The sequence below is a fragment of the Phalacrocorax carbo genome, chromosome 1 (assembly GCF_963921805.1).
Source record: "Phalacrocorax carbo chromosome 1, bPhaCar2.1, whole genome shotgun sequence".
NCBI lineage: Eukaryota > Metazoa > Chordata > Aves > Suliformes > Phalacrocoracidae > Phalacrocorax > Phalacrocorax carbo.
In genome coordinates this window covers 24,975,200-24,989,200 of record NC_087513.1, presented here as the reverse complement: position 1 = coordinate 24,989,200, position 14,001 = coordinate 24,975,200, and the positions used below count along the sequence as shown (strand labels likewise).

The 14,001-nt window shown below is 44.0% G+C and overlaps 2 protein-coding genes across 5 annotated transcripts in view; one reads left to right on the top strand and one right to left on the bottom strand.

Moving 5' to 3' along the window:
* The window catches only part of WASL (WASP like actin nucleation promoting factor), a 50,933-nt gene extending 43,609 nt beyond the window's left edge, over positions 1-7,324 (bottom strand). For both annotated transcript variants that reach the window (XM_064446245.1, XM_064446256.1), the window contains exon 1: positions 7,189-7,324. In XM_064446245.1, the coding sequence (XP_064302315.1) occupies positions 7,189-7,308 (120 nt within the window). In that variant the 5' untranslated portion in view covers positions 7,309-7,324. The remainder of the gene's footprint in view (positions 1-7,188) is intronic.
* LOC135312481 (lysine-specific demethylase 6B-like) lies at positions 7,307-13,127 on the top strand. 3 transcript variants are annotated; one of them, XR_010372036.1, is made up of 3 exons: positions 7,307-7,958; positions 8,527-8,633; positions 8,783-13,127. XR_010372036.1 is itself a non-coding variant. In XM_064446275.1 (2 exons), the coding sequence occupies exons 1-2, from the start codon at positions 7,307-7,309 to the stop codon at positions 8,791-8,793; spliced, it is 663 nt and encodes a 220-aa protein (XP_064302345.1). In that variant the 3' UTR covers positions 8,794-13,127. The 3 variants fall into 3 exon arrangements, 1 of the variants encoding a protein (XP_064302345.1); XR_010372035.1 differs by having other exon boundaries at positions 8,524-8,633; XM_064446275.1 differs by lacking the exon at positions 8,527-8,633.
* Positions 13,128-14,001: the final 874 nt, after the last annotated feature.

Here is a 14,001-nt window from a genome sequence, read left to right as displayed (position 1 = left end):
CTCACCAAGGTGGGGACGCATGTATGAAAGCGAGTGCCTAAGGTGAGCTGCAATCTGCAAATCTGCCAGTACGTTGTGGAGTTCTGCGTCAACAGTTTCCTTGCCAGCAAAGATCTTCTCCGCAGAACATTAAGTCTACAGGAACTGAGTAATTCATTTAATGAACTTCTTCCAGAATCATATATTCTTAACACAGGCATTCTAATTTGAGATGCCTAAGATGTCACTCACTGCATAAACATGAAGAGGTGTCAGGAAAGTTATCTACCTTTAACTCAGGGGTAGCTGAAAACACACTACTGAGTTTGAAGAATTAAGCAAGTGAGCAGCTTTCTAAGAAAGTGTCCCTATGATTGTTTGCATTACATCTGTTCCTTTTTTATTTGGCCCTTCTAGTACACTGTTCCTGTCATGTGAAGATCACAGCACGCTTCAGGATCTTCAAATTTCACTGCAGCTGTCCCTGAAGGTAACTGCACACCTACTATACCCATCTTATTGGTTATCCAGGCATAAACATGCCTGGAAGCATCAGAAGTTAGTGTGACAACGTACCTAGGCAAATACCTTGAGAAACAAAACCATCTTGTACAGCATCTGAGTCATGTCCCGGTAGAGTGGGCTGTCTAAAACCACCCATGAAGATACACTTCTAGTTCCACTAAATCTTCTTCTTATGATTTACTGTTACAAGAACAAACTGGCCAATAAAAAAAAAAATCCCTCTTCGCCTATGTAACACATAAGAAAGGTGGGCATTGAGGAAATTGTACCCTAACCTACCAGTAAGCAACTCTGTCTAGTGCCCATGACACATTTTTGTTACTTCCTATATTTTATTATCTAGGTATTAGGTCACGAAAGCCTAAGTCTCCTGCACTATGCTAAGTTTTATTTCTGTACTAGAAAGATTCCTCAAGAGGCAAGCCTATGAAACATGCTCACTGGAAGAGAGGACACCATAAATCTTACCACACAGCTTTAAGTGAACAGCAAACTTTTTCCAACAAACTGAGCACTTAAAAGCTCACCAAACTCCATCTCCACTGCAGACAGCTCTGCCTATAAAAGGTCAGTGAAAGAATCGAGCCTTTTGTCATGTTGGTTAATGAACTACTGCAAAGTTCTTAGATGACACCCACTCATCTTGTACAAACCACTTCAACGCCTCCCTGCACCCGTTCCAGCACTGAACAAGGAGCTGCCAGTGGCAATTGCTGCCATTGCTGGCACCTCCAGCCACTAGTTACCAATGATAGCAGTAAACAAGTTCTTAATTCCTCCACTACTAGAGACACTAACAGTAGAGCAATAAGGGTCATAAGAAGCTCTCTACAGAAAAGACAGGGAAGTTTTTTCAGGCAGAAGTACCAGACCCCCTCCGAAAGAAGGCATTAGAGTCTAAAGTTAGAACATCCTCCATTATCACCTTTTTACCCTTAAATTGCATGGTGTAAGATGGACCTTATACATTCTACTTGCTACAAATTGGGCTTATACTAAACCCTTGAAAATCCCAGAAGAAATATCCACAGAGGAAACATTCTAGTGTTAACAGATTCAGATCGATATTTATGATCACATAATGCAGAGAGGTCACATCAATTCTCTATTAAAGGAAGAACCAAGTAAAGTCTTTCCATTTACACAATTGCATGGAATAGTAAACTCAGTCTTTATCTTCTAACAAGAAACTACCTCTTCCTTAGGTGTTCTCCTAAACAAGTGGTATCTGGACATCTCAGTGGAAATCGTGTAGTCAAAACCTGACTGTTCATCTGAATCCAGATTAAAACTGTGGTCTTCTAAATTTCTCCACCTGATTCTTCGCTGTGAAGAGCCGGTAAGTTACAACACAACAGCTTGTGACTACAAATTGTTTTCATCCTGTTGCGTCTGTACACTGTAAGATTCCAGAACATGTTACCAGGAGCATGAGTGTATACTTGACCAGCTGATTAGCCACAGAGATGCTAAGAGACTTTCAGCACTTGACTACCTCCAAAACAGAGAAGTGATCTAAAAAGTAGCTCAGGAGAGAATCCAAGAGCACTGAAGCTGTAATAGACTGAGGTACTTGTTCCAGGCCTGCATTACTAGACCACCTTCTGTTTAGGAATTCATAACTTCATAATAGAGATATACAGTGACTGAAATGTATAGGAGGACTCACGCTGTATATCAAGACACAAATTTGTGTGTCTAGCATATGAGCTACAAGCATGGCCAGGAGAGATGTAACCACTACAGTTACTGAAGCAAAGACAGATTAAGTTTCTGTTTTAAGGTAAATTGGAGATTCAGATAACAGCCGGTGATGTCTACTAACAATGATGTGATTTTAACACCTAAATTTCTGTGTCTCACTCATGAACCAAATCCCATGCTCTGTGAATTGATGCTTTGTCTCAAACACATACAGCTACAAGAACATTCTACGAGCCTTGTAGAATGTTCACATGTGGTCTCAAAACATTTCTCATCCATGGGTAAATAATCTGTTTACAGCATAGTTCACTACCTTAACTTAATAGCAAGCTGTGAGGAAAACAAGAATGAGAAACACTGTATGATAAGTAACTCTACTGTAGATACATGGAGGCAGTTTGAGGACAACGGTTAAGCCACTTGCTCTGAAGAGTCTGATCTGACCTGTTCCTGTGAAAATCAGTTTTGCAGGCACAGGTTTAGTTCAGAGGAACTGTCAAAAACCAATGTAATTCCCTCTAGAAGGGAAGATTATTGCTGACAAGTTGTTTTAGGATAGCGACTCCAGTGGATACTAGTGAGGCATCTGAAGATGTTACATGTCTTTTGATAGAACAGGACAGACCTCAAAAGAAATCCAGGCATAACTCTCAATATTCTTCTCTTCAACAAGACTCTATCCTTTACACTGTCTTCTCCCTCTGCATCTCATTTGAAAACACATGCAACAATGATATAACCCCCACTGAACTGGCAACTCAGTGCTTCCATCTGCTCAAGAGATAACTCCTTTTCAAACTACAATCTTAAGCTTTCTTGGATGTACAGCCTGCAGCATAAACGCGAACTGAAGAATCTCAACACTTCTCAGCCACATGAAGTTGCCCATTACTCAGAGCAGTAATCCACCTTCAAGTCTCAGTTCATGCTGTTTTCATACACACAAGAAATCTTACCTGATATATATATATAATCCTGATATAACCTTTAATTCTTATCAATTAAGAGCTATAACTGTCATTCAGGTTTTTATTTTATCTGAACTATTACTGTAACTAGTCCTTTGGCTCTGACATACAATCTTATTCTGGTCACACGCACTTCAAAGGCAGTCAAAACAGTTTTCTTAGTTTACTGCTGTGTCACTTATCCTTTTGCATTCTTTACCAGTTCCTGTTTACTGTATCAACCATGGCAAGATCTTACAAATAACAACATTTTCCTAGCCTTACCCCTTACACCTTATGCCAGTGTTGAGTCCCGCTTCTAAGCAGTATAATTTTAGAAATAGTTAAAGGCATATGGATATTTTGTCAAGTACACACTTCTCATATTTTCTTTCCTAATGCCTCTCACACATGTAAAACTGTTTCTACAGAATAAACAAGTTTTTCCATTAGTGACATTACTGACCAATTGATCATGCAAATCGTAGAAGTACCTCCTTTATTAAAAAACTATTAATGGGACACCTAGCGCGTGCTTTTCCTTACAAAACTCATTCCTTAGGACAGAATTAAACTGACTGATTTGTAACTCAGCAGACATAAGCAAAAACTTCCAAGTTTGGCACAACCACAAAAATGTTCCATTAATATGCATAAAAGTAACCTCATAGCTCACCTTAGCATATGTTTATCATAATGTAGAAATAAAAGTCTACGCAAAAAATAGTTATTGATAAATTTCTACAGACAGTAAATTTTACACCTGACCTAGATAACAAATGTCATGTACCTGAATGAAAATTAGTTACATGCCTAAGCGACAATGAAAGTCCTAGAAGGCTACCTTATGCTGGATACCTGCTGCAGGTAGTTCCACATTTGGATTCATATTTCAACCAAATGAACTATAGCTGCAGCTTTGACTTTTAGCCAGTGGCTTGCTTCTGAAAACCTGATATGTCATGGACAAAAGTATTTTAATTGCTTATAGATTCTGATAAGCATTTTACAGCTCAGCAAGCCGGGGGGGTGGGGAGGAGGAAGAGAATAGAAGAACAAAAAAAATCAGTAGCCTTCTGTATGTACATTTGCCTACTAGTCCATGAGATTCCCAAAGTATCAGCAGTAGTCCAGAAAATGGTATCAGCCTCAACAGCACACACAGAGCAATGGCTCTTCACCATTTCCCCCACTCCCAGCTAATTTTTATGTTCACCAGTCATCGTTACTTAAGATGCCATTGAAATTACATCAGTATTGGAGTTCATAGGTTGCGAGTCATCGATCAAAATTAAGCTACTTGATAAATTTCTTTGCTTTTCTATAGAACAAAAATAGAGTGGGGTTTTTTTTTAATCCTCTGTTATTTCAAAGCAGTTGCCTTGTTATCAGTCAAAAACAGATAGGAAAGAGAGTTGAAATAAATCAGGTCCAGAGTGCCACATGCTTTCTTAACCAAGCCCCTCAAGACTGATACCAGCACTATGCCCTCCATAAGAACACTATAAATTATTACTACAAAAAGAGCATCTAGGATCATAGTTTAATATCTCGACTGTTCCTCCAGCATTTATTTCACTAGCAATGTAAACACAAGGTCAAGTCAAACATAATCTAAAGTTATGTTGATATGGCAGATGCACATCACATCCAGCAGCATACCCATGCCCCCACTGGCAGAAACACCACCTGTAGCAGCCAGGTAGTACAGTCAATTCAGTTGATGGGAAATCAAGCTTGTAGCATCCTACAAAAATCACAAGATTTTTCCTTTCTGAAAGAGTAGTATTTACAGCCTGATGTTTCAGTAATGAATAATTCAAACATGGATATTAAGAAATCAAATATCATGTACATTACAGCAAAAAGGCATTTATAAGCATAGCATGCCAACACTGAGTCAGGCTAGAAGGTCAAGAGTACTATCAAGCTCTGACAGACAGACATCATGGATTCAAGTTAGGCAGCTGAAGCTGCTACCATCTCCAGGTACCCACTTCCACTATCAGAGAACAGACACTGCCCTCCAAGGGACAGAGATGTTCAATCTGTTCATGAATTAGTTTCTGACTTATCACCATTTTTGGCTTATGCCACAGTAAGTAAAAAAAACCTCTAGAGCTTTGACACTCAGGTCCTCGATATTGAGCAGAGACCCTCAATTATAGTAAGATGAGCCTATACTTAACCTAGAAAGCACATAGGGCTGGGGGAGAAGGGAAAGAGAATGGGCCACAAGTAGAAAAACCTCAATCGGGAAGTCATCCAAGATTCAGTGTAAACCACGAGAGTGTGTAGTTTCAAGAAAAATTCAAGGCAAGTCATGTCTATGAAGCTACCAACCTGTCACAAATCCCATAACACCCAGATACTGTGAAGATATTTACCTCCAAAGTCTGCTTTCAACATGCTATTTATGCAGAAAAGTTGAGAACTTGAGTAGGTGAGTGTTACAGCTGAGCGTAAGAAAAACAAGAAGTGTGTTCACTTGACAAGAAAATCCAAGTTGTAGAAAAACAAACTGGAAATCAACTTACACAAATTCATGCATTAGTTTTTAAATTTAGAGAAAAGGTGGGAGGTTTTTTGTTTATTTGGGTGTGGGGTTTTTTTGCACAAAGGAGCTAAACATATTTAATATGTGCCTGAAAGTAGTTCAATTAATTGAAGGTGGTTTTTTTACAAAAGTATTACTTTTTTAAAAAAAAAATCCTTCACAGTCACACCTTCTGATCCATTTAGCTTAGTTACTGTGACAGCATCTTATTTAACTCACCCAAATGTAAATATCACCTACTTCCTGTTCAGTTACTACATCTTATGCTTTCCTTGCAACAGTCAGTTTGATCAACAATACCATTTCAAAGTCCAAATAGTTATGTGGGACCATCATGATCACACAGATATCCTGCTTTAGATCACAATTTTAAGTTCATTAAATACTCTTCATAGCAGTACAGCAAGATGCACAGTGCCTGACATTAGTATGCTAGGTGCTGGACGCAAAGCATCCGAAGACAGCCAGATAACATAATTCTCAATGGCTTCTGAGTGGTATTTTTTTTCTTAAAAAAAAAAAGAAACCACTGTTTTTCATTTTTTCAAAACCATGATTTTTCTAAAAGCTGCTTCTTTTCTAAAGAAAGTGGTTAACTTTTGAAGCCTTCAAGTAGTTCTTTAATACACATAAGTATGGGTTTATATCAACATGCAAGAAGGTATTTTGAAAACTAAGTTGTTACTGATATACTTGGTAACACATTCACCGCAAGGCTTTTTCTTTTTTAAGCATTATGTTGCCTTTTTTATACACACACATATACATACATAAAACCAGGAAGAGGTGCGGTATTTGAGTCGCATTTGGGTACCTGAACCTCTTCTTGAGGCTAGGAGAACTACAGACTAACTCCACGACAGGCCTAGCACTGATACGAGCCTTCCTACAACTTCGCCAACACTGCTCCGTGGTGCCGCAGGTGCACCTAGGGCTCGTCCCCGCCTCATCAAGCAGCTCAACTTTTTCCCGCGATCCCCGCGGCCGGTCCCCCCCGCAGAGCGGGGCCCAACTGCGGGGCTGTGGCGGGAGCCCCGCCGGCCGCCCTCCGGGGACTCCGTGCCGGCGGGCAGAGTCTGGGAGCCGCCCCGGTGCGCAGGGCTCCAGCCGGAGCCGGCCGGGCAGAGGGGGCGAGGCCGGGCCCGCCGCTCAGGGCGGGCAGGCAGCCGGGCCGGGCCGGGCCGGGCGAGGGGCCCCGCCGCCATTCATTGCTCCGGCACCGCCGCCGCCGCCCGGGGGGCGGAGGACCAGGCGGGCACGGAGCGAGGCCTGCGGGGCGGCCGCCCCCCTCCCAGGCGTCGGGCCGGGGCAGCGGAGCGGGCCGGGCCGGCCCGGCTGAAACTTCCGCAGCCCTCAACTTCCCGGCGTCCCGACCGGCCTTGTCCTCACACGCCCCCGGCCCCGGAGCGCCCGGACTGGGGGTCCCCAGCTCCCTCCCCTGCCCTGCCCTCCCCGCCGCCGCGGGCCGGGACTCACCACGCATTTCTTGCCGAGGAAGCCGAAGAGGCTCTCATTCTCCTGCGGGGTGAGTAGCAGGGAGCCCACGTTGGTGACCCGCCGCGGCTGCGGGGGCTGCTGCTGCGGGTTGCCGCTCATGGCCGGGGCCGGCCCGGCGCTGCCGCCCTCGCCTCCCTACGACTGCTGGCGCCCTCGGCCCCCTCCTCCTCCTCCTCCTCCTCCTCCTCCTCCTCCTCCTCCGCTGCCGCCGCGGCCTCACAGCAGCCGCATCGCGGAGCCTCCCTCTCGGGGCCAGGGAAGGCGGGAGGCGGAGAGGGGCGGAGGGGCCTCTGCGGCCCGCGGCGAGGACGGCGGGGACAGGGGCGGCGAGAGGCGGGGAGCAGCCGCGCCGGTGCCACTCCGCGCCGGCGGCCGATCGCGCCCGCCCCTCCGAGAGGCGCTAAACTTCCAACTCCGGCCCGGCTCCGGCGGCCGCGCGATCCAACATGGCAGCGGGGGCGGGCGAGACCACGGCGCGCGGCAGCCGGAGGGGAGGCCGGCGAGCGCCCTGCCGCCGCGACCATTCGCCGTGCGGGGGGGGACGGGGGGGACCGCCTTCCGCCCCCGCCCCGCCCCACCGCGCCTCGGCGGCCCGCTCGCCCCCTCGATACCTGCCAGGCCGGCCTGGCGGCTGCTGGGCGGCAGAGGTGGAGGAGGAAGAGAAAGGGGAAGGAGAAGAGGAAGGAGCCGTCGCCGCCGTCCCTGCCGCCACCTGCCCCGGGATGGGGACCGGCGCGGCGATGTCCGCGGTCCGCGGGAGCCGCCGGGGCAGGGCCTGAAGGGAGCGGGGCGGGGGGCGCCGCGGGCGCGGGGCCTTGGGGTCCCGGGCGGGGGCAGGCCCGGTCCGTGGGGGAGGGAGGCCGATCACCCGGAGCGCGAAGCGGTGCCGAAATCCGTTAAACGGATGCTCGCTACTGAGCGAGCGCGAGGGGCGGCCGGGCCTCACGCACGGGTCCGGGTACCAGGGTGCGTTGGGGACCCTTACGCTTTTAGTGAAACCCGATTTAATTTGTAACTCGAAAATCTTTTCACTTTTTTGTGACAGAAAGGAAAATGCCTCGTCGTGGCTTGCTGCGTGGGGCGGCTGGTTCCTGCAGGCCCGGGGGCGCGCAGTCACACAGGGGTGCAGGAGCAGGGTGTCAGCCCTCATGCTGCCTAAGGCAGGCTGCCACAGTCTGAAGTGAAATACCTAAAAATACCTAAAATAGGTACTTAAGGCTCTCCGGGGGTCAGCTACTGAGGAAAAACCACGTATACAGTCAGCAGCCTTTGTCAGCTGGATTTCTCTCCCCCCTTCTTCTCTCCACATGACAGCAGCTAGCTGGGATGGAGGTTGAAGCCTGAAGATCCAGAGCACAGTTGCCTTATGCTCAGCCTGGCTTTTAGGTGCATGAAAGAAATGCTCATGCATCTCATCTGCAAAGGTGAAAACCAGGTGCCAAAGTTATCACCTTTGCTAGTTTTCTCTGTGTTTTTAGGTGAAGAATGTGTTGCTTCACATTCTCTCATAAATTCATTGTCCGTCTCAAAGGTGCTAAACCAATCACCCATGGTGGTTTACTTTGTATTGTAGGAAAGAAGTGAAGAAGCATGGGAGGAAAGACACTAGAAAAGCCCAGGAGGAAAACCTGTGAACACAAGTCTTTGTATGAAGCTCTACTGACTTCCGTTCATATCTTCCAAAAGATCAGGCGGGAACAGATGGCAACCCCTTCTGCTCTACTTATAGCCCCTTTTCCCTATACTAAGAGCCTGTAACTGTGTTCAAAAGTATAATGAAGGGAAAATACGGTGGAAAATCCTGAGCTTTCAGCACAAAAAGAAAAAGTATCTGCATATACAGGACTCCTCAATCCACAGATCTCACAAAAGTGGCTTGGGCCTTTGCTGTAAAGGAAGACCGTTAGGAACCAATGCTTCTAAAGTAATTTCCAGCAATCCTAGGTTCTTCAGTTTTCATTCCTTTCTTGTGCAAGTATGTGCATATTTTATGGGAAGGGAAAATACTTTAGCAGAAGAGTATGGGCAGCATTTTGCTCGTTGAAAATGTATGCAAAAAGATAAAACACATGGAAGCACTTCACAAGACACTTGGGTGGGTTTTTCTTAATTTTATAAAACAATTATTTTATAGCCAAAGCCATTTCAAGAAAATTTACATACCTCTATTGCTGGTCACAGTGTAAATAGCTAAAAATATAGTACACCTTCGATAGGTACGTGCTGGTACTGTCCTCACCTCTCTGACCACTTATGTTCCTTGATTTTTTTTTTCTCATTTCTGTTAACTTCTACTGATACATATTGTCAAAATCTTGCCATTCAGTGAGAGTTCTGGGTGATACATTTTGCTTCATACTGTTCTCAGACCAGCCGCCTGGTACCTATTTCATAAGGGCCCTTTAACCTTCAGGCTCTATTGTTAGGATTTTGTTTGCTTTTTTGATAGGGGTAGGCAGGAAAGGGAAGAAAAAAGAGCTATTTTCAGACTCTCTGTTTCATTAATTATGTAAAAGCTGTTTCTGTTTTCATATCATGGCAAAGCAGCAAGTACTGAAGGGAAATGGAAATATCAGTATCTGGTGATAAGTCCAAGGGACGTTTTCAGAAATATCAGCAAAGAACTGCTATTCTTGCATAAAACATCCAATTTCAAGCAAAGTTCTCTCAAGGAAAGTCACCAGCTAGAATTACCTGTCTCTATTTTGAAGGAATTGCAGTGCTCTTTCTGACTTTCTTAGCGAAATGGCTGTCATTGTTTATCTGAGGCTTTCCTCTGAATTTCTCACTGTAGTCCTTAGGGTTCGAGCTGTGTTACCCACTGCTGATGTCTGTAAGCTTTATGGGAAGCTGCTCTTCTCTTGTATTTTTCCATTTCAGGATACCAGCCCATAGCACCAAGGTGCTGAAATACATTGGAAGTGACGTGTGTATCAATATAAGCAAGTGTAATTATTTTAAAGATTTATGTTATAAATACATAATTAATAAACAGTTTTTATTATCCTCGTCAGACAGAAAATATGTGTGTCTCAGCTTGGCCGTTAAATGTGGACCTCTACAGTAATTTTTCATACTTTGAGTTTCAGAGTTTAAATATTCACACAATTTCAGAAATAACATTCTGCATTGAAAATGGTGAGGAAAACTTTCTATTTAAAGTTAATTTTTCTAGCATTACAAATCATATTTTAAAGGTTTTATTGAAGTCTGAATTATCTAAATGCAAGAAGTTAGTTCTCCAATGATTTATTTTTTTTTCAGCAGCGCCACTCCATTTCCCAAATCTTGATTTTGTCCCAGTGCTGAATTTAGGTCACACAGTTTGGTTTTCACATTTTCCATAAGATGAAAAGACAGTTGATGGCACCAAAGAGCAGGCAGGCTTAAAGGAGACCGTGGCTCTCCATAGCAAAAAATCCCCCCTACCATCTCTCTTCCGTCTCCCGTTACTCTTGGTGACAAGAGGAGCAGCCTGGGACAAGTGCAAACCTCGCTGCGGCGCCCACATAAGCATGGCTGGGGGAGCCGAGGAACGAGAGCGTGTGATTACTGCCACCGCACCAGAGGGGTATGTCAACAGGTCAGCCCAAGAGCGAACAAAAGGGAGGAAGGGCTTGTTTCCCTCAACACCCTTCTTTCTTGGGCTTGTAGAAAACACCAGTCCACTTACTGCAAAACCACTTGTGGTAACTGAAAAAAGGAACTGTCTTTGTGGTTGAAAGTGGGTTTTGAGCCATGAAGACAAAGTTCCTTTTTTTAAGTAAACCATTTTTTTTGCAGCAGAGACCTTATTGAAGAGGACGGGGTTTGCATCGTTACTGAATCAATGGCAAATAACATATTATTTTAATTGACAAGAGGTTCATTCACTTCTCTCTGTGCGCTGAACCTTTAAATGTTTCAGAATCCCAGCCTGCTCTGGAGGTAACCGAATCATCTGTTAAGTTACGGCTCGTTTCAGATGCAGTCACTGCATTTGCTTTCTCATGGAGATTTGATATTAACTTTTTCAGGCATATAATAGTCTGGAAGAAAGAGGATCTGGAGTCTATGGTGATTTTCTTCTCTATGTTGAATTTGTAACCTGGACTTCAGTTACAAAAGTACATGAAGTAGCCACGGAAGTTGAAAAGTTGACAATTCCATTTTGTTTTAATTAGTCAGGAAAGCCTCTGCTAATTCCATATGGATGTGGAAGTGTAGTGTCAGTAGGAGTAATTCTGTCCTTTTGTGGGCCAGCTGCACAGCAGAGCATCTTCGCCATCCGAATGACCAGGCTGGAGCCTGAGAACCAATGCTGTGGGACAATAAGTTCTTTCATTTCTCACACGAATGCTGTCTTGGGTGCCAGCTAGAACTTTTCCTCTCCCTGTAGTGCCTGTTACGCATGTCTTTCTGTTTGCAGTATCTTTTCTAGCCCTCATTTTCAACCTAAGACTGTTTATTTGTAGGAAAGTAATTTGTGCCCTTCCATTTTGCTCAGCAAAGGATGATATTGATTTTGCTTTGAATGTAGAATCGTACTTTCTGTGTGCTGGGGTAAGACTTGAGCAAGTCTGTTTTAACTTTGAAATCAGCTATGGGAAGATCTAGTTCTTTTCAAGAGCTCCTCTACAATTCCTTTGTGGCCTGAAGCATTGGACTGTATCACTCTCCTTTTCAAGATGGTGGAGAAGATGGACTAAACAACATACTGGAATTTGAGGCATCCTCTCTCTCTCTTAGTGCGTATCTATTGATCATTGCCTGCAGTAACTGTGGAACAGTTCTGTAGCTGCTCTGCAAATAAGGGGAAAACATTTTTCTTTCCTCAGCCCACCTAGCACCTAGCTTTGCATCTAAGCCCGTCTTCAAAATTGTATAGCACATGGTTTGTTGAAACACTTTTTGTTCTCTTCGCTTGGTTTATACCTCAGCAGAGGTGCAACTTCTGGGTTTTACACCCAGCAATTACTGTAAGTGGAGTAAATAAGTTAATTTTGATTTATCCACAGGTATTAAAATGAATGTTTATTCCTTCCTCTAAGTCTCATGACAGTTTTTAAATTCAATGTAATGAAATCTCCCTTCAGCCATTAATTAGCCACTATAACGCTCAAGAACTTCACCAGTTAAAAAAAAGAAAAAGAAAAACATGTTCTTTCCTTACTGTGATCTGCAAATCTGTTGTTAGAGCACATTTCCTTAACAACAGAAATCTTGCTCTGGCTTTGACACGTCAGTTCTTGTTTGCAGCGTGACTGACCTCCCACCCTGATCAGCATGGCTCTGACCAGGAAGCCTGATCCTTACTGAGCAGAGGGAACACAGGCAAGTGCCTTCAAAATCCACCTTTTCTACTGTAAGCACTAAGTACAACGTACATAGTTGCCCTCTCAGAGCTGGCCTGAGATCAGTAGTTTACTCCCAAAAGCTCAATGAACAGCTGGCAAATATATAAGCAACTCAGCAACAGTTGCAATTTGGACCCTGATGGATGACTTAACTTTCATGTAGGATTTTTTTTTTCTTTTAATTCTGTATCCAACATATTACAACCCTAAGGAACAGGCATGAACCGCACCTTGGTTCTTGTTGGAGATGTGCGGGGGCTCACACTACCAGATCCTTACTGCAGAGCTACAGTGTGTCAGGGCTGGCTGTGTCCTGCCACTCCTGCTGCTGCTGCCCTCCCGGAGCCCAAAGAGTGACATCCCATGGAAGGTCAGCCTTCTTCTGGCAGATGGGTCCAGACCTGGAGCTTCACTCTTGAATCAGACCGTCTCTGTTGTGTTAGTTCTTCTTTAATTGTCTTCTGTGCGGTTTTGCTAGTTGATGCAAATCTTTAGGGAAAAAAAGAAAAAGAGCAGTCTTTATGCATCAGTGTTCTTGAAGGCATATGGCTCCACTTCATAAAGCAAGACTGAGAACATGCATATCTTGATCAGCCTGATTTTTGTGTTCAGGGAGTTTACTTATATCAGCTCCAGGCCAACTAGAGCCACTGGTGCAGTGAACTATACCACTTTTATAGGAAAAAGAGAGTATGTTTAACAAATCTAGAAGCTTAACAAACATAGGCTGTAGGAGCTTTAACAAATATAAACAAAATGAAATTGAATATGCTGCAAACTGGCTTGAGAAGATGATTTAGAACCATCTATTTTCTTTTTTTTCAAAACCGTATGTGCAGTCAATGACTGTTGCTTATGTGTATGATGCATCAACAAGAAAATCTGCACTGTCCAGTTGTTTCACCTCAGAGATAAGTAAATCTAAAAGTAAATCTTTGGTTTTGATTGCATCCTAGTAAGTAAAGATAATCAAATTTCCTTAAGACCTTAGGAATATCTAGAATTTAGCACAGACAGCCAAGTTATTTTAATTGGTACTTTCCTGGCTACCCTATTATTACTTTCAGTTAAGTTTCCGTGGTATGTTAAGATGCCATATACAAATTATAGCAGTGCTTTTTGCGGATATCTACTTTGCTCATGCTCATCAACTCAACCTGAAGGAGAAGCTGTCCTGCGAGAACTATTTTTTTTCTTTTTCCTCTTTCTACTTAAAATACCACTGTATGTGTAACACAGTAGTGCCTGAAGCCCCGTACAGATTTGGTGCCCAGGTGCCCTGTAAACATGTATGAGAACGCAGCGGCTGATCCAGAGGGAGGTGACCTTAACCTTGGAGAACATCCATAGGAGCCTGCCTCCTAAAACTAACCATCCTTGAATAAATATTGATTCTGTGTGCTACAATCTGAAGTAGAGAAATTTAGTTAAGTTCCTTTAATCCATTTTCTTTCTA